The sequence below is a fragment of the Hemitrygon akajei genome, chromosome 12, assembly GCF_048418815.1.
Source record: "Hemitrygon akajei chromosome 12, sHemAka1.3, whole genome shotgun sequence".
NCBI classification, from domain to species: Eukaryota; Metazoa; Chordata; class Chondrichthyes; order Myliobatiformes; family Dasyatidae; genus Hemitrygon; species Hemitrygon akajei.
Window position 1 is genome coordinate 46,705,163 of NC_133135.1, and position 24,590 is coordinate 46,729,752.

Genomic DNA, 24,590 nt, shown 5'->3' on the forward strand with positions numbered 1-24,590 from the left:
TATTGACGTACATAGTTCATCCAGCTTTCTTCAGTCTCCTCGGAAAGAAGAGGCATTGGTGAGCTTTCTTAACTGTAGAGGATGTGTTCTGAGACCATGAAAGGTTGTGTGAGATATGCATTCTCAGGAGTTTGAAACTGCTTGCATTTTCCGCTGCTAAGCCGCTGATGTGAAGAGAGGTGTAAGTGGTATGTGTTTTCCTGAAGTCAATAACCATCATCTTTGTCTTCTTGCCATTGAGGAAGTGGTTATTTGCTTGGAAGAAAATATTTGCCTTGATTAAATCCATGCTTCTAGATTGTTTTGTAAGTATGCTCTTTGATAGGTTTGACAGCAGTCACATCTACTGATCTATTTGTTTTAACTTTTAGGAATTGGTGAGGGGCTTATCAAAAGGAATCCTGTTTCTTTGAAAAAAGAACAATATTGAAGCTGATATGTCTATACTGAGTAAATAGCAATCTAAATATGTATGTAATATATCTCTGATGAAGTTGTATTTTTTAACTACAAAGTAAGCACAGTTACTCAACTTCATTGGAATGTAATTCCTGGCAGCTCCAGAAATGGTTTTGTTCTTTTCTGGATTCTATTCTTCATGCTTTAGGTCTGCCAGCAGTATGTTGCAGCACTAGCTCCAATAACCCCCTTAGTTGATAAAGGAGCATGAGATATTGGATTATCTAGAAATTTCATTTTAGTTGAGCTTTTGGTGTTTAGACAGAGATCACATTCACACTGATATATAAAACATACCATTGCAGCAACTAGCTTGGGTTATAAAGGAAAAATTACGTATTAACTTTTAGTTGCTTTTTTGCAGTTAACAGTAACTTTTAGCTGTTAACTATCTACGCTAAAATAATATAGCGTTAATAATACAATTATTATATCATAAAGTGTTTGAAATGTAGTAACTGTGGAATTGAGTTAGGTGTAAATAGTGATGCACAGCTGTATTGTTTTACCTTTAATTTTGTGCTATAGGCCCAAACAATTGCCATTTTTTATCCCTTTTCAAGAGAACATTTAGAGGAGAGTATTCTCGTATGCTGTGATTTACAAAAAGGGCATTGGAGGTTGAATATATTGTCTGATTTAAACACATTTGGTGAAAGGAGCAAAGGAATTTTTCCATTTATGCTACAAAGGCTGTGAGTTCTCATGAGAGACTTTTGCAGGTTTTACCTTTTGTCATTCCATTCAGTAAGTTCTAAAATGAACAATTTGGATTGCAAGATTGCTTCCTGTGCATTGAAATATTATATGGAACCAAGAAACTTGTTCTTAAATTTACTTAGCATACAGTAGCTTTGAAATTAGTCTTGCATTTAGTGTGATTATCAGATATTTTTATTTGTATATTTTGTGGATAATCCCCTCGGTGTTCTGATTTCCTCCCATAATGCAAAGATGAACTGGTTAGGGTTAGTAAGTTTTGGCATGTGCTGTTGGCACTGGAAGCATGGCAACACTTGTGGTTTGCCCCCAGCAAATAGTCAGACTGTCTTGGTCATTGACACAAATGATGCATTTCACTGTACGTGTCACTATCATAATGTGACAAATAAAAGCTAATCTTAAATCTTTCTCTGCCTCTTTATAATCTGCAATGAAAATCTCTCCTACAATGCAAAGCTATCTCTTCTAATGACTTCCATGAATAAAAGTACAATTTAATGCAGAACTTGAGTAGTTGTTGATATGAATTGACTCCTAACATTTGAATTCCATCTGCCAAACCTCTGTATTGAAGAAGGACAAAGAGTAAAAAAAGAATTCTACCATGAACCAAAGACCAAGGTTGAATTTTGAACATTGTGACTTGGAATAATTTCACTTGTTTTTACAGAAATCTTGAGTTTTTGCAATGTATTATCATCTACTGACATTTCAATCCAGTTTCTCTAATCAGGCATTGTATTCATATTTAACTTAGCCATTATAAGAGACATCAAACAAAATCCAGGCCATGTTCCTCATGACTCCCAACACTCGGATGAGGAACTGGAACGTGTGCAAATCATTAGTTTAATGCTGTACAGATACTTCTGCAGCTGGGAGCCAACAGATATCATTAATTGTAATATCAGATTTATTATTTCCATAGAAAATTAGATGAATAAGGGCTCTGATAATTAAGAAGGATCAAGAACAGTAAGTTATTATAAATACTTAGTAAATGCTAAAAGTACAGTAAGACGTTGCAGTATTTTTGTAGTTCAGTGTATTTATTGGGAATATCTATTTTGGGTATTGGATAGGTTTTATATTCAAATTATTATATAGATTTGTACATAAAATGAATTACAGAATACTCTATAATTTAGAAGATTTTGGAGCACCAAGAGCAAATGCAGCCACAGATATCTGAACAGCCTCTTGTTTACATTTGTTGGATGAGCAGCCTGTGGTTACAAATTCTAAGTGGATGCATAATTCAAAGGTAGATGAAATGTGATATGAATCAAATAGTGCTTGATTATTAGTTCCTGACAGTTAGGCAAATTGCTTTATTATTGTGGCATGAAGGTACAGTGAAAAAGTTTGCAAATGTTTATGCATTTGTATCTTTTTTTTGTCAGCTTATAACAGTATTTTTAAGAGTAAATTACAATAGACATTTTATTTGATTACTCTCTTCAGTTACCTGTAAGAAGCCTGAGAAGAGCCTGAAAAGATTTTTAGAAGGAGGTTATTGAAGAATGCTTAAAAACATTATGCTTTGCAGAGTCCCCGGCATTTTGCTAAATTGAGAAAATTGTGAATTTATCTTGTAGCAATCTTTACAGTAATCTAAAATCCTATGACTAGAAATTGTCTGGTGCTGGTACAGCTAAAAAGCATTGTGTATTTCAAAACAGGTATTGTGCAATCAATGGTGTACACGCTGTCATTACTCAAGTGAATATGGGTTTAAGAAATTGGAGATTTTTGGGGAGACAAACATGGGGGTTGATGAAAGTGATTAGAAATTATATCAGGCCGATTTGATGGGTAGAGGCATAGGACCAAGGATCAATTGGTTGCAGTGGTAGTCCTGAGAATGCAGTTGGTGGATCCAGAGTGGTATTTGAGGAAAGATACTGTATTTAGGAAATGCTTGTATGAGTGCTGTCAACAATCTTTGGTGGGTTGGGGATCTGTCAGGTTTGTAGGTAGTGGGTTTTGCTGCAGTGATTAGGGTGAAAGGCCCCAGAGGAGAATTGTGTATGTGCTTCCCATAATAGGGACCCTACATCAGTTGTGTTCGCAGTGCCGGAAAACAAGTTACCATTAACTCTTGGTGAAATAGCCTGCATCAATATGTATTAGTGGGCCATTCATGTAAGATAAAGATTTTGGAAGAGGCATCCAGGCATGCATTGGACACTTGTGATCCTCTGTGCAGAGGCTGAATCTAGTCAAAGGATCCAGAACATAAATCATGGATTTTGAGCAGTTTGTATAGTGTTCCTAATTTCCAGTTAGTTTTTCTTTTACTTTTCATTAAAATTTGTGTTTACATAATCCAGTTTCAAGGTTCTGATGGTTGTGGTTTCATTGCCTTTGCATGTTATGCAAAATTCAACATGATATCAGCATGGACAAATTGGACCAAAGGGTCTGTTTCTGTGCTGTCTGCTGTGCGACTCTGTGACTCTAATAAAAAGAAATTGACTGCTTAAATGTACCGTAGATTCCGGATTTTAAGCCGCTACTTTTTTCCCACATTTTGAACAGCTTTGAACTCTGCGGCCTTTAATACGGAGCGGCTAATACATTATTTTTTTTCATGCCGCCAAAAACATTTTGCCTCGTAACAGTAGACCAATAAAATTGATGAGTAGTTCACAGAGGTCCAATGAAATTGTACGATAAATCAAGCGCACTTTCACAATTAAATTATTGTAAATCAGTCATTTGTACTCACCCTCATCAACATGGAAAACACTCGAAGAAAAGCATTGTGCTGCCTTTATGGCAGTTATTTAGTTTATAATATTTTCGCTTAGTAATTCATTTGTTAGTTAAAGTTAGAACTGTTTTAACTATATTTGTTTTCTGTACTACATCGCGGGATGCTATGACGTCACACCCGGTTTCGCCGCGTCTTGTGGGATACCGGTTTGCGATAAACGGGACGGCGGGGGGGAGTGGCGGAGCGAAAACGCTGAACGCTGCTTTTAAGTTAAAGGCGATCAATAACTTTTCCTGGTAGGCTGCAGTATATATATTTTTTACCAGTCGTTAGGAGATATTGGAATGTTGTTCAGTAAAGAAGTATACGCAACGTATATTTAAAAGTAGCCGCGTTATAGGCACGGTTCGAAAAAAAGCATTTGCAATATGTATTTGTTTATGTTACCATATGGATTTAATTAAAAGTTAAAAAATCCTCACGTGTAATATCTTTCAGTGTAAATATCTCATATTACAACGTGGGACACCTGCGGCCGAAAATCCGGTGCGGCCTAAAATCCGGTGCGGCCTGTACAAGTAAAAAATTGATTTTATTTCTAAAGTTAGAGCCAGCGGCTTTTAATCAGGTGCGCTCTGTAGTCCGGAATCTACGGTACATGTTATTTCAATTGAAGCTTAAGTTAAATAAATAATTAATATTCCTGTCTTAGTGCCATTATGTGGACTAGTGTCATCTCTAATTAGTACTCTATTTTTATGATGTTTCTACATTAAGAAACATAGATTGAAGATATTTTTATTTTTATAATGTCTTTCAACTAATTCTTTATGTGTGGCTTTACTTTCATTTCATCCATTTCATCTGTTCTTCAGCTTTGAACTTGACTTAATCTATGAATGTTGAACGTTTGCAATGTTAAACTCTCCAGATAGCTGACAGCAATATTTTGTAAACACAAGAGATTCTGCAGATGCTGCAAATCCAGAGCAACACATAAAATGCTGGAGGAACTCAGCAAGTCAGGCAGCATTTAGGGATATGAATTTTGACGTTTCTGGCCAAGACCCTTCTTCAAGACTGGAAAGGAAGGGGAAGATGCCAGAATAAAAAGGTAGGGGGAAGGGAAAGAGGACTAAATAGAAGGTGATAGGTGAAGCCAAGTGAGTGGGGAAGGTAAAATGCTGGAGAAGAAAGAATCTGATATGAGAGGGGTGTGGACCATGGGAGTAAGAGAAGAAGGAGGAACAACAGCAGAAGATCATAGGCAGGTGAGGAGAAGAGGTAGGAGGTCAAAGTGGGATACAGAAGAAGAGGGATGGGGGGGGAGTTAAAAAAAAGGGGAAAAAATTACCAGAAGGAGAAAGCAATGTTCATGTCATCAGGTTGGAGGCTACCTAGACAGAATATGAGGTGCTGCTCTTCCACTCTGAGAGTGGCCTCATTGTGGCAAAAGAGGAGGCCATGAACTGACGTATCAGAACAGGAATTGGGATAGAAATTAAAATGGTTGGCCACCCACCAGGAAATTCCGCTTTTGGTAGTTGGAGCAGAGGTGCTTGACAAAGCAGTCCCCCAGTTTGCTTAGGGTCTCACTAATGTGGAGGAGTCGGCATCAGGAGCACCGGCTACAATAGACAACCCCAGCAGATCTGCAGGTGAAGTGTTGCCTCACCTGGAATACTGTTTTGGGTCCTGAATGGAGGTAAGGAAGGAGGTGAATAGAATATTTTGTGAATTCTCTTTCACGACAGGAAGGACTTGGTGTCAGAACCTGATACCATTGCACAAGAAGTCCCCTTCACCTAATATTGCAAACATATAATCCTATTTTTTTCCTATGGTACTCAATGACAATGCTCTGGATACTCCTGGGCTGGTCAAGTATTCAGAAAATCTAAAATATCAACTTGCAAGTAAAAAAAAGTTTTACTCAATGTAACATTTTCAGCATATTTGATCTGTACAATAGCACAGACTAGTGGATAGGAATGGCAAACAGCAGAATTATTTTATCTCAATTGAATAAAATTAAATTCTATTACTGATAGGTTCCCAGAAAAATCATTGACCAAAAAGATATCTTTAGGTGTATCGCATTTCCTTAGGTCCATCAGTTAAGGTATTCTGAATAATGCTGGTTTCTGGCATTGCTACATTTTCATGTTGACACATTACCTGGTTGAGGAAAAAATTGTCAATGCCTCTAATTTTTCTAACAATTACTTTAGTTCTATAACTCCTCTCACACTTACCCTGTGTAGGGTGCCCTTAATTTTTACACCTTAATTAAAACTCACTTTGGCTGTCTTTTTCAGGAAAACATTCTCTCCTCATAACTAGTCTTCTCCAGCTGTGACAAGATCCTCAAATCTACCCTACCTCCTCTTTTATGCATCATATCCTTCTTTTCAAATGGTGAGTGACACAGTGAGAAATTAGAGAGCAACTCTATAGGTTTGGCCTAATTGTTGTTTGATGCATATTTGCATGATCACTGTCTCCACCAATAAGAAAAGCCTATGATCCATTGAAGACCCAGAGAGGTGGATTCCTGTTTCGATGTGGTACAATGAGTTGAGATTATTGAGGACAGAGGAGACAGAGAAAGCACTGCCAGTACTGTAAGGTACAGAATATGAATTTACTAAAAGCCTGTAATAACAGAGGATTTTGTAAATGCTCAGCATGTCAGGCCATGATTCTGAAAAGCAAAGTGTAGTGTTTACATAACAAACTGGTAGTTTTTTATAAAAATATTTAACTCTGATACAAAATGGAAAGACTGATTATCTGAATTTATTGAATTTAGTGTTGAGTCCTAGCAACTGAAATGTTCCATTCGGGAAGGTGATATGCTTTTTCTCAAGCTGTGTAAGAGGCCAAAAGCACAAAATCGGAGTGAGATGGAGAATTGAAGTGACAGGCACTGGAAGCTAAGAATCACCGTTGCAAACTGAACAGAGGTACTCAACAAAGTAGTCACTCAATCTGTCAAGCATCTGCAGTCTTTTGTGTCTCTAGTTACTCAATCTGTGTTTGGTTTCTCCAATGTGGAGAAAATCACATTGTGAATATTGAATGCCTTGGATCCCTGGATGATGGAAAGAAAGGAGGTAAAAATGCAGAGTTCCAATCTCCTATGACTGCGTGAAAGGTTACTGCGAGCAAGAGAAGGAGGCCTAATAGCAGTGGTAGGGTAAACCAGTGGGTTGTAGGGGGAACAGTATCTTTACAATGTTGCAGAAGGGAAGAACTGTCTGGTGGTATTATTTTTGGAGATGATGGCAATCAGGAGGGTGATATGTTGAATATGGGCTGGTAGAGTGGAAAGTGAGAAGAAGCTGAATCATCAACACACACAAAATGCTGGTGGAACACAGCAGGCCAGGCAGCATCTATAGGGAGAAGCGCTGTCGACGTTTCGGGCTGAGACCCTTCGTCAGGACTAACCAAAAGGAAAGATAGTAAGAGATTTGAAAGTAGTGGGGGGGGGGGAATGTGAAATGATAGGAGAAGACTGGAGGGGGTGGGATGAAGTTAAGAGCTGGAAAGGTGATTGGCGAAAGTGATACAGAGCTGGAGAAGGGAAAGGATCATGGGACGTGAGACCTCAGGAGAAAGAAAGGAGGGGGGGAGCACCAGAGGGAGATGGAGAACAGGCAAACAACTAAATATGTCAGGGATGGGGTAAGAAGGGGAGGAGGGGCATTAACGGAAGTTAGAGAAGTCAATGTTCATGCCATCAGGTTGGAGGCTACCCAGCTGGTATATAAGGTGTTGTTCCTCCAACCTGAGTTTGGATTCATTTTGATAATAGAGGAGGCCATGGATAGACATATCAGAATGGGAATGGGACGTGGAATTAAAATGTGTGGCCACTGGGAGATCCTGCTTTTTCTGGCAGACCGAGCATAGGTGTTCTGCGAAACGGTCTCCCAGTCTGCAACGGGTCTCACCAATATATAAAAGGCCACACCGGGAGCACCGGACGCAGTATACCACACCAGCCGACTCACAGGTGAAGTGTCGCCTGACCTGGAAGGACTGTCTGGGGCCCTGAATGGTGGTGAGGGAGGAAGTGTAAGGGCAGGTGTAGCACTTGTTCTGTTTACAAGGATAAGTGCCAGGAGGGAGATCGGTGGGAAGGGATGGGGGGGATAAGTGGACAAGGGAGTCGCGTAGGGAGTGATCCCTGTGAAAAGCAGAAAGGGGGGGAGGGAAAAATGTGTTTGGTAGTGGGATCCCGTTGGAGGTGGTGGAACAAGTTAACGGAACAAGTGCTACACCTGCCCTTACACTTCCTCCCTCTCCACCATTCAGGGCCCCAGACAGTCCTTCCAGGTCAGGCGACACTTCACCTGTGAGTCGGCTGGTGTGGTATACTGCGTCTGGTGCTCCTGGTGTGGCCTTTTATATATTGGTGAGACCCGTTGCAGACTGGGAGACCGTTTCGCAGAACACTTACGCTCGGTCCGCCAGAAAAAGCAGGATCTCCCAGTGGCCACACATTTTAATTCCACGTCCCATTCCCATTCTGATATGTCTATCCATGGCCTCCTCTATTGTCAAAATGAATCCAAACTCAGATTGGAGGAACACCTTACATACCAGCTAGGTAGCCTCCAACCTTATGGCATGAACATTGACTTCTCTAACTTCTGTTAATGCCCCTCCTCCCCTTCTTACCCCATCCCTGACATATTTAGTTGTTTGCCTGTTCTCCATCTCCCTCTGGTGCTCCCCCCCCCCTTTCTTTCTCCTGAGGTCTCCCGTCCCATGATCCTTTCCCTTCTCCAGCTCTGTATCACTTTCGCCAATCACCTTTCCAGCTCTTAGCTTTATCCCAACCCCTCTGGTCTTCTCCTATCATTTTGCATTTTCCCCTCCCCCCACTACTTTCAAATCTCTTACTATCTTTCCTTTCAGTTAGTCCTGACGAAGGGTCTCGGCCCGAAACGTCGACAGCGCTTCTCCTTATAGATGCTTCCTGACCTGCTGTGTTCCACCAGCATTTTGTGTGTGTTGTTGTTTGAATTTACAGTATCTGCAGATTTCCTCGTGAGAAGCTGAATCATGCTCTCTTTGTGTGAGGAAGAAAAAAAGTTGAGGGCATAAATATGAGAAATAGGACAGACTTGGTGGAGAGCCCTGTCATATTGCGGAGAAACCACATTCAGGACAGCTTGGCCAGATAAAGAGATACAATGGTTGGTTGTAGAAAGCTGACAAAATAGCTGTGGGTTTGTCATGGATATTAGTTACCAAGAGGGGAAAAGATTGTAAGGAATATCAAGAATTCTATATAAGAAAACTAAAAATGTTACGAATACCTCCTTAGCCACCTTAATTAACTGCTGGTTTCCAGGAGTCTCTGGAGATGTGCCTAATCACCCCTCGTTCTTGAACAATTTCTTGCATAGTCGATTGCCTTGTTCAAAGCACTTTGCCTCGCATTTCACTGGATTCGATTCTGTTTGCCACGTTTCTACTAAACTAAAATGGGAAAAAATAAAAAGTCCTGCAAGAGCATTGAATGTGTTAGGGCATGCTTGGCAAAAATTAATTAGGATTGAAAGTAATTATAAGTAAAAGCACTACTGGGTAAGATTAAGAAAGATCCCAGAACATTTATAAACTTATGGAGTTCCTCAGTCATTATTAAATAATCCACTCACCAGTCTGACTGCCTTTCTACTCATTCTATCCTTTTCTACGATATTAAATCATAGTCCCAAGTTAACAGGTTCCAGCAGTTTTGGAAAATGATGGTCAGAGCCTCAGCTAATTCTCCTCTTGTTTGTGGAGGGTTGGTTATATGTATTGTAGAGATAATGGGACGTGGGAAGCCCCTAATACAATAGAGATTTGCATGCTTCAGATTCAAACAAAGTACTTTTGACTGAATTTACAGAAGCTTTTTGTTTTCATAGACACAATTAACACCTGCCTTCAATATTGGTTCTTCTATGTTAGTCTAATTAACTCTTAGATATGGGAAGTGTTACCGAGATCTAATCATTAATGCTTAATTTCCAGCTGGGGCTTTTACTTAGTAATAGTTGAGATTCCATACATCACCCTGACAATGCATCCTTTGGGATACTAAATGAGAGATGTTTACAACCGACCAAGTGCATTCAAGTAGGTGTGAGAAAAATTTCTTTATTATTTTCAAAGAAAATAGCTCTTAACCAAAACTGAGGATAAGGACAAAATATTAAATATCATGCCTAGCTGAAGAGAAACATTGATGAGAATTTGATTATCCAAACTATTGTATTATCATAGATATAAAATATTGTGAATTATTAAAACATATTGGTACAATTTTGTCAGTACATGTTTGACTTTTTATTCCAAATTTATTAAGGGATTTTCTGTAGTGCACAATTAAACAAATATTGTGGAGAATATTCTTTTACAAATATTATTGGTATATTAGCCAGTACTTTGACTGTGTGACAAAGGCAATGACCAACAGTTGATGCTTTCATTGGCTAAGTCTAAAATATTTTTTTAATTCATGTGTCTTACAACATTGAATCACAGTTAATTTGGCCTTTTTTGACACTGATCAACAGAAATAGACTATTTTGTGTCACAGTGAAAACAGATCTCTACAAAGTGATCTAAATTAATCACAAATATAAAACACAAAATAATTGGATGTACAAGTACTCATCCCATTCAACCCAGTATTTAGTAGATGCACCTTTGGCAGCATTTATAGCCATGAGTCTGTGTGGATAGGTCTCTATCAGCTTTGCACATCTGGACACTGAAATTTTTCCCCGTTCTTTACAAAACTGCTCAAGCTCTGTCGGATTGCATGAGGATCATGAATGAACATCCCTTTTCAAGTCCAGCCAGAAATTCTCAATCGGCTGTTTTTAAGCTATTCCTTTGTAGCTTTGGCTTTGTACTTGATGTCATTGTCTTGCCGGAAAGCAAATCTTCTTTCAAGTCACAGGTCTGTTGCAGACTGCATCAGGTTTTCCTCCAGGTTTTCCCTGTATTTTGCTGCATTTATTTTACTCTTCCCGGGCCTGCTGCAGTGAAGCATCCCCACAGCATGATGGAGCCGTCACCATGCTTCACGGTAGGGATGATGTGTTTTTGATGATATGCAGTGTTTGGTTTATGCCAAACATAGTGTTTAGTCTGATGGCCAAGAGGCTCAATTTTGGTATCAACAGACCATGACCCTCTTTCCAGCTGACTTCAAAGTTTCCTACATGCCTTCTGGCAAACTCTAGCTGAGATTTGATGTGTGATTTTTTTTCAACAGTAGCTTTCTGTTTGCCACTCTCCTGTAAAGCTGTGACTGGTGAAGCACCTGGGCAACTGTTGTTGCATGTGCAGTCTCTCCCATCTCAGCCACTGAAGCTTGTAACTCCTCCAGAGTTCTCATAGGTCTCTTGGTGGCCTCCCCTCTCTAGTCCTCTTCTTTCATGGTCACTCAGTTTTTAAGGATGGCCTACTCTAGGCAGATTTACAGGTGTGCCATATTCTTTCCATTGTTTTGATGATTGACTTCACTGTACTCTGAGGGATATTCAGTGACTCCGAAATTTTCTTGTATCCATCTCCAGACTTGTACTTTCCAACAACCTTTCCATGGAGTTCTTTGGAGTGTTCTCTTATCTTAATGATGTAGTTTTTGTCAGGATACTGACTTACCAGCAGTTGGATCTTCCAGATACAGGAGTATTTTTACTACAATCAATTAAAACACCTTACCTGCACACAGGTGATCTCCATTTAGTTAATTGTGACTTTTAAAGCCAATTGGCTGCACCAGTGATGATTTGGTGTGTCATATTAAAGGAATAAATACTTATGTAATGAATTATTTTGTGTTTTATATTTATAATTAATTTAGATCACTATGTAGAGATCTGTTTTTGCTTTGACATGAAAGTCTTTTTCAATGAAAGATTATTGTCAAAAAAAAAGTCAGATTAAATCCACTGTGATTCAATGTAGTAAAACAATAAAACATAAAAACTTCCAAGTGGGTGAATACTTTTCTCACACTGTATCTGGGCAATTTTTCAATGTCATCTTGGCCAGGGGCAGAATTGACTCCTCTCTGATTTGGCAATAATGCCCTTGACTGCCTGTAACTCATAAATGATATTGACAAGTATTAATTGTTTTATTTCAATATTTTTGGCAAACTCTGATCTTTAGATAACAATTTCATTTTAAAAATAAAAGAAAAATAAATCACATATCAAGATGTGTTGCAATTAAGGCTGTTGGACAATTAGAAAGATTATGGGTTTGTTTGCAGTTTTTTTTGTGTTTAAAAAGCCCAATGCAAAATTATTTCCTCTTGTATCCAGTGATGAAATTTAATCCTTATTGTGCTTATTCTTGTCTATGGATATTTTTTAATATCCAACTTCCATTAGTCCTGCAGTCTTCAAAGCTCTGTATCCCTCCAGTTCTGACTTCCTTCACATTCCTAATCTCCTCAAATGCTTCAGCAGCAAGAATTCAAGCCAAAGGCATCTATAAATCAGCAGCTTAGCACTGGATAATGGCAGTCCTTGTCATTTCACATTGGCATGTTATGTAAGAACTCCCCTGATTGCAGCCATCACTGTCCTCATGTAGGACCTTACAGTGCGTGACAGACTGCAGTTTGCTGTCAACAATAGTCTTAACAATTACTTTTCTGATTTTAAAGCATATTATTAAGGTACATAATTAATGAATAAAAGTAATTAATGCATAATTTACATTCCCCCCCCCGATTTCATTACTGTATGTAGATTAGTTAACTGCTGTAATTGGGATCTTTCCATCAGTAAAGTTGATCACACCTACTGTCAGAATAGCTAAGAGTTGCATAGCTTGAAATAGGCTGACCATGTTGCCTGTCTGATCTAATTCTGTTTGCCTGTATTTGCCTTTAATTCTGTAAACCTTTGCTATCCATGTATTCATCTGAATGCCTTAAATATTGTAAATTGTACCTACTTCTATTTCTCCCTTAGCAACTCATTTCTTTTAACCCATCATCCTCTTCGTAGATTGAAAAGGTACCCTTCTAATCTTTCCCCTCTCACCTGAAACTTTTACCCGCTAGTTTCCCCTGCCCTAGGAAAAAGACAATGACCATCTACGCCCTCATCATTTTGTATAGCTCTATAACTCAGCCCTCAGCTTCTTGCTGTCTCAGTCTCCCTTTAATGTCCATCTTTTTTCCTAAAGAAATACAATTTTAGTGTATACAGTATAACACTGCCATTGATCATGGATGCAGGCCCTTCAGCCCAATTAATCTATGCTACCCACAGTAGCTACCTAACTAATCTCAATTACCCATGTTCAACCCATATCCCTGTGTCTGTACTCTGCATGTACCTATCCATGTGCTTAAATGATACTATAGTATGTGCCTGAAACATTTCCTTTGGCAGCTCATTCAATATATTCAACACCCTCTGCATGAAAGTTTCTCCTCAGATCCTTTTTAAACCTCACCCCACTCACCCCAAATATATGCCCTTTAGTTTTGGTCTCCCCAACTATGAGGAAAAACTCCTACCATGCACCTTACCTACACCTCCCATGATTTTATAAACCTCTAAGATCACCCCACATTCTGGAATACTCCAAGGAATAAAGACAGAGTTTGGCAGACCTCACCCTATAATTCAGGCTCTCTAGTCTTGGCAACATCCTTCTAAATGTTTTCTGCACCCTTTCCAGTTTAACCACATCTTATTTATGGATGACCAAAAGTGTACATAGTATTTTCCATGTATGGCCTCAACAACAATTTAACATTGCACTCTCTAGTGCCCTATATTCATACGACAAGTCCTATGCTGGTTTAACTTACCAAAGTACATCACCTGACATGTAACCATTTGTCACTCCTGGTCCACTTCCCTAACTGATCAAGATCCTCCTGCAATCAATGATAACCTTCTTCCCTGTCAACAACTTTTTGCTCATACCTTCACCTTCACATCCAAATCATTTACATAAATAACAAATAACAAAGATCCCAACAGCAAACTTGTGGCATACAGGTTGAAGGTCAAGTTTAAATGAGGAAGATGGCGTCAATGAACAACATGACCAAAGACGTCGCCCTTCAGACAGTTCACAAAACATCTTCTTTTATTACTTTTTCTTTCAAATATGCTTCTGCTACAGTTGGAAGCTGTGATTCACATGTTGACAACATGTTTTTGGACTCCTTGAATGAACTGGTGATGTGCTGTCTCCAATGAAGTTTGAATGGGTTTAGAGTGGAGTATGCAGTCTGAAAGCCAAGAAGCCTGGAGCCAATGATCAACTTCATTTCTCACGGATTAGAGCATTGAGCATGATTGAAATCAGCAAGGATGAGCGGGTGTTCAGTGCCACGTGCCTGCGTTTCACTGATCTTTCTCTCCCTCCAGTTTGCTGCTGCTGGAGGATGGTGCCAAGCAAGGATTAATTGATGCGCTTTGTGGTTGGACTCTGCAGCTCAGGTTGTGTGTGTTTCTGGTTACTCGTTTATTTATTTTGTGTAATTTATCAGAGCGGACTGGCTCTGCAGCTTTGCAGAAAGTTCAAAGTTAATAACTCATCTCCTTCTACCTTGGGCCATGAATTTATCAATCACCCCTGATGAGCTATTAACTTCAAACTTTCTGCATAATCACTCAAAGAGTTGACCTGCATGTGTATGTAACGAGAGCTCTATAACTCATTTTCTTCTACCTTAGGCCACAAACTTATCAATCACCCCTGCTGTGGACACTTTCTGGAGGTCCAAAATCCGTATGCTCCACAATCACTGGACTAAGTGTGTAAATGTAGGAGGGGACTATGTTGAAAAATAAATGTGCTAGGTTTTCTAAAATTGACACTTTCTACCTTAGGCCATGAACTTATCAATCACCCCTCGTAGATAGCCCTGCTGATCTCTAAGAGACCTGATCTCTTTTAAGTTCAACTTCGTTCAAGTTTATTGTCATCTGACCGTGTATATATATTGTATACAACCAAACGAAACAACGTTCCTCCAGATCATGATGCACCTATAAAACATATACACAGCACATAAACCAAAGTATTACCATAAATAAGTGAATAAAATATAATTCAAAATGCATGTACTGCACAGCACAGGTAAACAGTAAACAATATAATAAACAGCTCGCTGTCCTAGTGACAAGACATCAGTGATGGCAGAATATTCATTGGTTTCACAGCCTGAAGGAAGAAGCTGTTACATAGTCTGGCAGTCCTAGTTCTGATGCTTCTGTACCTCCTCCCTGATGGCAGTGGGTCAAAGAGATTGGGGGGGTGGGTAGGGATCGTCAACAATGCATCAGGCCCTTTTTCTGCAGTGCTCGTGGTAGGTGTCACAAATAGAGGGGTGAGGGAGACTCCGGTTATTCTCTGGGCAGTTTTTACTATCTTAAGAAGTTTTACAGGGGATTTAAGGGGAAACATTCTAACACACAGAGTGGTTGATATCTGGAACTTGCTGCCAGAGGAAATGGAGGAGTCAGATACAACCATAGCTTTTTAACTGTGTAGAAGTTGGTGGCTGGAAGCTCAGTTGTCTCATGGCCTGGAGGAAAAAGCTGTTTCCCATCCTAACAATTCTTGTCCTCATACCTGATGGTAGGGGTGAAAGAAATTGTTGGACAAATGGGGAGGTGGGGGGAAGATCACTGATATTGCTAAGGACAAGAGTATGCAGCACTCCGGATAAATATCTCTGATGGGTGGAAGAGAGACCCTGATGACTCTCTCAACAGTCCTTGCAATCCTTGATAGGGTCTTGTGCTCAGATGCCTTGCAATTTCTGTACCAGACAGTGATGAAGCTGGTCAGGATAAACTCAATGGTGTTCTGTATAAATTGATCAGAATGGGAGGGGGAAGCTTCACTCATCTCAGTCTCCTCAGGAAGTGGAGATGCAGATGTGCTTTCTTGACCAAAGAGGTGGAGTTGAGGTGAGATTGTCGATTATGTGCATTCCCAGAAACTTGATGCTCCTAACTCTCTCCACTGAAGAGTTGTATATGTGCAGTGAGGAGTGGTCAGCTTGCACCTTCCTAAAGTCCACAATCATCTCTTTGGTTTTGTCCACATTAAGGCTCAAGTTGTTGTGCTTGCACCATTCTACCAGCTGCTCTACCTCCTCTCTGTACACTAGCTCATTGTCATTGATGAGGCCAGCCACTGTTGTGCCATTGTCAAGCTTGGTGATTCTGTTTGAACTGGATCTTGTAGTGCAGTCATGCATCAGCAGCAGGCTGAAGTGTTTCTGCCAACACAGACTGACTGGCCTTTTTGTCAAGAAGTCCAGGATCCAGTAACAGGGAGAGGTGGTAAGAACCAACGAGGACAGTTTACCCACCAGCTTCTAAGGGATGATTGTATTAAATGCCAAGCTGAAGTCAATGAACCATGTCCTGGCATATGAGCCACCATTGTCCAGGTGGGACAGGACAGGGTGGAGGGCAGAGACTATGGCATTGTCTGCTGAGTGATAAGCAAACTGGAAAGGGTCCAGTGTAGCAGGAAGATAGGTTTTAATATAGTCCATAACCAGCTGCTTAAAGCACTTCATTATAATACCACTTGACTGCAGGTATTGAGGTAAGTAACTGTCACCTTTCTTGGGTACCGGGGATGATGACGGCCACCTTGAAGCCTGAGAGGATGGTATACTGTTCCAGATAGATGTTGAAGATATCTGTTAGAACCTCTTAACTGGACTGCACAGTCCCTCAGCACCTGACCAGGTATCTTATCAGGCCCTGCAACTTTACGTGAGTTGACCTTGGCTAAGGTCTTCCTCACATCAGTTGTGGCCAGGCAGAGTGCCTGCTCTTTACTTTCCTCACCCATACATCATTCTGTACATCAAACAGCATGTAAAAGACATCCAGCCTACTAGGAAGAGAAGCATCACTGTGTTGATGTACAGGGTGGACTTGTAGTGTGTTACTGCCTGAGTACCCTGTCACAAATGCCTCATGTCTCTAGTGTTAGATAAATGGCTGTATATTCTTTGTGAATAATCCTGCTTTGCTTCCTTATGGCACAAGAAAGCACAGCTCATGCTGACCTGAGAGCTGTCTTATTCCCCTGATTTGAAAGCAGCATCCCGATCTCTTAGCTGTGCCCGGACCTCTACTGTCAGCCATGGGTTCTGATTAGCCTTCACATAGATGTACTTAATTACGATGACATCCCCTGCACTTCTCTATATACCAGTCACAGATTTCACATATTCATCGATGTTAATATAAGGATTGGCAGTATCCACCTCCCTGAACGTGTTGCAGTCCGTGCTTTCAACGGTCCTGCAATGCTAAGGCTGCTCCTTCTGGCCAAGTCTTTATCTCTCTTTGAACCTGGCTACCCTTTTAGGACCGTTATAGAACCTTTTGCTACTTTCCTTAATTTTACCTGCCCAATCCATCTCAAGCCCTCTCTTTATCCTCCTCATTTCTCTCTTAAGATTATTCTTCATCTTTTCATAATTATCAAGGTATTCACTTGTCCCCGACCTCCTAAGCTCAATGTATGCATCCTTTACCTTGAAGAGAGCTTCAGTATCTTATCAGCAAAGGTTCCCTAAACTTGACAGGTTTACCCTTCACCCTTATAGAAACATGTTACTCCTGACTCTAGATATCACACTCTTAAAAGCCTACCATTTGCTACTTTACTTTATTGTCACCAAACAATTGATACTAAAGCATACAATCATCACAGCGATATTTGATTCTGTGCTTTGCGCTCCCTGAAGTACAAATCGAAGTAAATATAATAAAAATGTAAATTATAAAGCATAATTAGAAAATAGAAAAGGGAAAGTAAGGTAGTGCAAGTCAGGTCTGGATATTTGGAAGGTACGGCCCAGATCCAGGTCAGGATCCGTTCAGCAGTCTTATCACAGTTGGAAAGAAGCTGTTCCCAAATCTGGCCGTACGTATCTTCATGCTCCTGAACCTTCTCCCGGAGGGAAGTGGGATCAGTGGGATCACATTTTTTGTGGATTTTGGAGTTGCATCTTTAGTGCAAGACAGGCAGAATGGCAGAATCCTTTCTGCACAAGCATAATCTAGTTGACAAGGAACCTGGACTGTGTTTTCTCTGGCATTTTAACTCTGATGAGTTAAACCAGAGTCTGTCTTTACTCAATATCCACATGTATTCATTGTGTAAAGTTATCTGTGGGGAGAATTCTGGCTGTTGTTCTCCTTCCTATACTCGTGATTTGAAAATAAACACTGAAAAATCCTTCAAAGACTGCTGTTGTTTGCCATGGGCATGTGTGTGCCTATCTTACAGATGTTGAAAGAATGGTGTTTTGAATACTTTCATATGATATAACACTGATTTTGTATTAGCAAGCTGTTCTTTGTCTAGACTCTCATTAAGGTTTGCTACTTGGACAAACTTGATATAATTTTAAGGTCAATAGGCGTAGTAAGGCAAAAAACAATTTTTTCATAAAGAGGACTAATTTGTCATGTAAGGACTGTAAGAAAGTCAAGCTGCGATGTATCCAAACTAAAACTGATGTTAGATGTTGTGTGCTATTTCAAATGCAGTAGACTGCCATGAGGGCAGCTTTGGATAATATGCAGAAGTTTTAATGCTTATGCCAGAATATGCTGCCAGACTTTATTTATAAAGAATAGTTAATTAATTTTGATTCATATTATGAAGCCTGGAACCTAACACTCTCAATAATGTTGCACTGTTATGGATATGTTTTGCTTCTAGTTTTTTTCTAAAAAATGCATACATAAGTTATTTTTCTTAATAGTTCTCTTCTATTGCACTATGCACAATAATAGAAATTATTTTGGGTAATACAGGTTAATTTGCATAATTTCACAAATAAACTGGTGTTACATGCTGTATTTAATTTATTTAAATTTAAATCCTATTTACTTTTTATTTTAATAAAACTTTTCCTTTACACCACCAATTTGCATTTGGATGATTTTAAATAACTTTGGCAGCCATCCTAACCATGGCCCTCCAAGAGAGTGGTTTTGTAAGGATTGTTCTTGTTACATAAAACATCCATCTTTCTTTTTATAATTTAGATTTTATCCAGAGCCCTCTACACCAACAAAATGGGAAGAGATCCATCAACGAGTAATGAATGTTTTGAAGACGAGCAGTGCAAGGCAAAGGCTGACATTTGTAAGTAGTGCAAGAATTTGACTCAAGGTTTTAAAAAACCACACTTGGAGACCATATAGCCAATCCAAAGGTCATAAAAAAGAATAGATTAAATGTGGAAAACTAAATGATTGTGAATATCACACATCAATCATTGGCAAAATGGATGGCAAGTCTACTTTCAAACCTGTCTCAATAGAATATGTTGCAGATATCTGACAGCATTTTGGCTGACAGATTCCTCCCAAGATTTCTAGTATTATCATTCCTTCCTATGCTGCATAGATAATTCTGATCAAGACAATGTTGAGTGGTATTTTGGCGTGGGGTGGGGGGGATCAGACAAGAAGACTGCCCATATTGACATTAAAAAATTATAACAGTCAATTTTCTGAATGTTGCTGCTGTTAGACCTGAACTGCCTTGATCAACAAGATCTCTTCCATTCTGTTCTTTTTCTCCTTGCTACGATGACAGTCAATATCTACTCCAACCACCGATCATCATTCTTTTACCAATCTCCTTTTCCAGGATTTATTCCCTGCTTCCATCACTCATCTGGAAGCTTAATAATTTCTTCCCCAACTCTTACCCTAACTCCTTTGGGAAGTTACATGATAAAACAGGCTTGTTTCGGACAAGCTGTAAAAGATAGGGAGTTATTTTTTAAGTTGGAATAGATTCAAGAGAAGTTTCAATATTATATGTTCTTGATATTTAAGATTACTTTTTGAAATATTCATCTGCGATATAGGTGTTCTCCAGGTTATGGCAGTTTCTGAGATCAGTTCATAACCCAGACAGTTCACAACTTAGAAATGCACAAAATGCACCTACCAACCAAGTTTTCTCCCACAAAGCAGAAGGAATCTACATCGCTGGGTTTCCCCAGATGAGTAGGTAATCTGAAAAGGCATTTTAGATCTCATTTTGCCAGTCTTAAAAATAGGGCTGATGTTAACAAATCTAGCCTGAGCCTGTCTCGGGCTAATAATCATATTCTTCTGAAAGATTTTACTGCAAATGAATTTTTAAATGCTATTGATGGTTTCGAGAAGTATACTGCTCCTCGTCCGAATGGTGTGTCTTTAGATAGGATTTGTAAAATAGGGATCGATATGTTAACTAGAATGTATTCTCTTTGGGTTTTATGTGGAAAAATTCCAGTTAGTGCAGCAGCTGGCAAATCCATCCTGGCAGTCTTCAAATGCTCATTCATATGTACGAACTATGCATAAATTGCACGTTCAAAACTTAGGGAGTATTGACCATTGTAATTTTCTGATGTTCCTTCTTTGGCAATACTGGAATTTTTTTTTATAACATAAAATTTGATAAGCTGGTTAGAGTCAATGATTCTACTCTGGGAAAATGAACTTGGCCAATTAGCTATACCTTTAGCATGTATATTTGCTTATCTAAGAGCACTGATAATTCTTTATGACTAAACCAGTGAAGCTGATTTGCTGTTGATTATCTTCTTTTCTCACTGTTTTCATGCTGAAGGATTCTACAGCTGACACAGATTATCTTTCGGGTAGAAGATCTGTCTTATCTATTGATTCACTGAATGATACAACAGAACATCTCAGGTACAGAGGACTTGTAAATTTCCAGTTTATTTGTAAGTTCATTTCAAATTCTGGTGTATTGAAACCCTTCAGATGGTTTCCAGGGAGGGCAAAGTTATTTTAACTAGCTAGGTATTAATGCTGACATATTTAACTGGAGTTATTCAAATCAGTCATTTCCTTATTATCTAGATACCCACTAAAACTTAAGTGTGTTTTAAAATGGTTGCCATTAATTATTTAGAGTCAAAGGCAGGAAATTTTTGATGGATAATGAGGAAATGGCTCTGGTGGTATTCCTAGTTTTATTTTTTTTAGTTCCTGTTTATTTGCCTGAGAAAGGTTTGAATCTCTCAACTAATTTCTATATATCACCTTTTTCAGGGGCTTTCTAAGGGTTAATCTTAATTTTAATTATACTGAAATGAGTTTTAAATCACTCTCTTGGTTCATAATACATGAATGCACAGGATCAGAAAGACAACTTCAGTCATTAGGAAGATGGTGGAGCAACTTATTTCATAACCTGGCTTAAACCCCCTGTGGAAAAACCAGGTTCTGTCAGCTGTCTTGATTTTGGAAATCCACATTAGAAGACAAATTGGAAGAATTCCCAAGAAATTTCTTGGCATGTGTTTTTTTTTCCCCTGAATGGCCGTAAGACTTTTTTCACTACCTCACGGCCTCAGTGGCCTAAATATTGCACGGCTTCTGTTTTCACCCTGAGGAATTCCCTGTTACTTATTAAATATGCAGCCTATGACAAATCTTACAGTTGCTGAAAGTGAAACCACTGTGAAAACATTATATATGGGTCTTGCAATTTTTCCTTTAAAATATTTTCCCTACATAGTAACAAGTTATGTTTTTCTGGAGTGTATTTATTAACTTTAGAATTGATAAATTGTGAGCATTAATTATGAATCCACAATCAGATAATCAATCTTTCTGTCCAAACAGTTCAGCACTCCAGCATAATGCATCTGTACATCTGGGTGATGGTGATTATTGGTCGAATCGTGCTGCTCTTTATAAAGGAAAGTCTCACAGGGCAATTTTTGAAGAAAGTCTGGAAAAGATCTATAGAAATATGTACAAGAAAGCTGCTGAAAACACATGAGGATTATATAGACCAGTATATTTCAGACCGGTCATAACAGAAATGGTGCTTTTTCTTATTCAGTGTGTGAGCATTATAATTGATAAATGGTAATTGATAATTGCTTGTATTATTAGTTTGTTTTGTGTATGCAGCAAAAATTAATGATGCTTGGGTTTTACACCAAAATATTAATATATATTGTGACTTACTACTTGAAGAGTTTGGAAAAACTGATATTTGATAAGATACTTGAAATATACAAAACAAAATAAATACTTAGATCAAAGATAATCTGGCGGGGAAAAAATCTCTGCCTGATATCAAAAAAAATTCACTCAGAAGTATGGCACATTGCATTGATTAACCATGTTATGTAAAAGATTGACTGTCAGTAAAAGGCAGAGGTCTGCAATGATGGAATATTGATTTCCAGGAACTGTAAATGTATTTAAAAGGTCTTAAGTTTTGTATATACTAAACATTATGGACTAATATTTAAATCATTTTAGAATTCACATATATTTACATATTATTAACAGCTTCAAATTATGGATTTTGTTTTGCATTATTTTTGGTTTTGTAGTTGTTATTGTAGCAAAGGTATCTTTACCATTATTTTCATTGAATAACTATATATTATTATAAGAGATCTAAGTGTTTATATATGGCTTAATTGGTAAACTTACTGGGCCTACAAAATGCTCATTTTGTGTATGTGGATTGTAATTTCCTTACCTAAATATTTCAAAATATAATGGCGTTTACAGAATTTATTTTTCATGAAGTTTGTTTGTCGTATTTCATCTTATTCCATAATCTTGTTTATTCTTGTCTTCATTTAGTATTCATAAAATATTTAGAGAATTAGTTAAAATGGTGCAAATTTTCCTTCCAGATTTATTGACTATGAATATTCTTTTCTGTGATTGAACAGCTGGTTGACAGAGGTCTCTTTTAGCTGAGATTTGATGGCAAACAAATTTGGAAAAAGAATATTCTGCAGCACCAAAATTAGTAGATCCGTTTTGCGGGGATTTCTTCTTTGTCGCCAGCAAGCTGTGTTAATTCACTACTGGCCACAAATCTGTCGTTATAATTTCTTGATGTTATTAACATTTAAATTATGGCTAATTTAGAATCTTAAATTATCATGTTTTTTTTTACTAAATACTATTTTTAATTGTGGGAAGAATGATTTACAGTCTAATAAATGACTCCTGAATATAATGAATATCACTTGACAATGACTTGGATAGGAATTTTCTCAATGTTCTGTTGTGACTTTGGGGAAAAAGCACTATTGAAGGAATTCTGATCTGTTTTAAATAGAGAATAGAATGTTTATGATGCCACAATGTAACTGGTTTGTGAACTAATGCCTTAATGTGAAGTATTTTTATGAAATAAATAAAGGGAAAATGCTGACAATTAAATAACAAACAGCATCTCTTGCAAGAGATACAGAATTGACCTTTCATGACCTGTTCAGATAATAGGTAATTGACTGAAAATACTAATTCTTCCTGTCACCTTGGATGCTCCCTGAACTCCTGAGCATTTCCAGTATTTTCTATTTTTTATTTCAGATATTCACACTACTTTAATTTTGTTTTGCTAAGAGGTTTTGGATGATAGAAAATTAGGTAACTGATTACGTTTAGAGGAACTTGGATTACGTTGGCTGATGGTCTGTTCATTTTATTTGCTCTTTTTATGTTTGTCAGCTGTAAATATCATAACTAACCAAATTTAATTATGATTTCAATTTAGCAATTTCAAATTAGCACAATTAATTCTAATGCCTTTCATAATTGGGTTGCATGAAAAAGCTCATCTGATTTTAAGTGTTTGCATCATGTCTTATGCACCCTGATTTTACATTAGTGCGAATAGCTTCTCATCGTACTGTGCAGGAGTTTTTTCTATAGAAAACTACAAATTATTTGTTTGTTTCTGTAATAATGGCGCCTACATGTAGCAGAAATGCGTTGCCTTGTCTTCATACAGTCGGAGCAAGTTTAAAATGTCACCATTAAACTGTCTTAAATGTGTTAGTAATAGGAAGTCATCAACAGCAGAAGTTTATCTCTTGGCCAATTTTGCACTACTGACTTCTCCAAAGTACTTATAATAATGTGTGCAGACTAACTGCCCTATTCTAGCATCTGCAGATTTCCTCGTGTTTGCCCTATTATGCAGATAGTTTAGTTTACATTGAGGGGGAAAGGTGGATACTTATCCAAAACTGCATAATGTAGAGAACTCATTAAAAAGACCTAAAAGACTAATACACCATATACAGTAAAGTTTGCTGAAACTCTTCTATGTAAGGGTTGTGGGTCAGTTTGTCCCACTGCTGCTAGTAAGCAGTTCCTGTTTGCATGTGTTTATGCTCATTGTGTACTGATTATGTGATTTTTTTTCAATTTTTGGAACAGTCACAGCAGTGGCATCAAAAATATTTGAATGGACACCCCATTACACAGACTCTTTGTGTAAGTGATGGGCATTCTCAAGGGGGTACAATAAGTCATCAAAACAGAAATTCAGTACTGATAGAAAGAGGTGGGCAAAACAATCAGTGTCTTAATTGATGTCCCAAGGACTTGTGACACTAGAACCAATAAGTCTGGTTGAGAGTCAGAGTTATACCACATGGATAAGGACTGTGTGGTTCATACTTGATGAGGGACAAATGAAATGAATGCCACAAGGAAATAAATAAGGTCATGGTGTTCATTAGTTTAATGTAATTATAACTTACACTGTAATTATCCCAAGTCAAAATAATGCAATGTCTTGCTCTACCTGATTATAAGCTGTCTTGATTTGAGCTTTG

The 24,590-nt window shown here is 38.3% G+C and overlaps 1 protein-coding gene across 4 annotated transcripts in view; it reads left to right on the forward strand.

The window, feature by feature from the left end:
* Positions 1–23,181, forward strand: part of spata6 (spermatogenesis associated 6) — a 134,668-nt gene extending 111,487 nt beyond the window's left edge. For 3 of the 4 annotated variants that reach the window (XM_073063041.1, XM_073063043.1, XM_073063042.1), the window contains 3 exons: positions 19,000–19,099; positions 20,585–20,670; positions 21,610–23,181. In XM_073063041.1, coding sequence (XP_072919142.1) covers positions 19,000–19,099; positions 20,585–20,670; positions 21,610–21,769 — 346 coding nt within the window. In that variant the 3' untranslated portion in view covers positions 21,770–23,181. The remainder of the gene's footprint in view (positions 1–18,999; positions 19,100–20,584; positions 20,671–21,609) is intronic. The other variant, XR_012101032.1, reaches the window with a different exon arrangement.
* Positions 23,182–24,590: the final 1,409 nt, after the last annotated feature.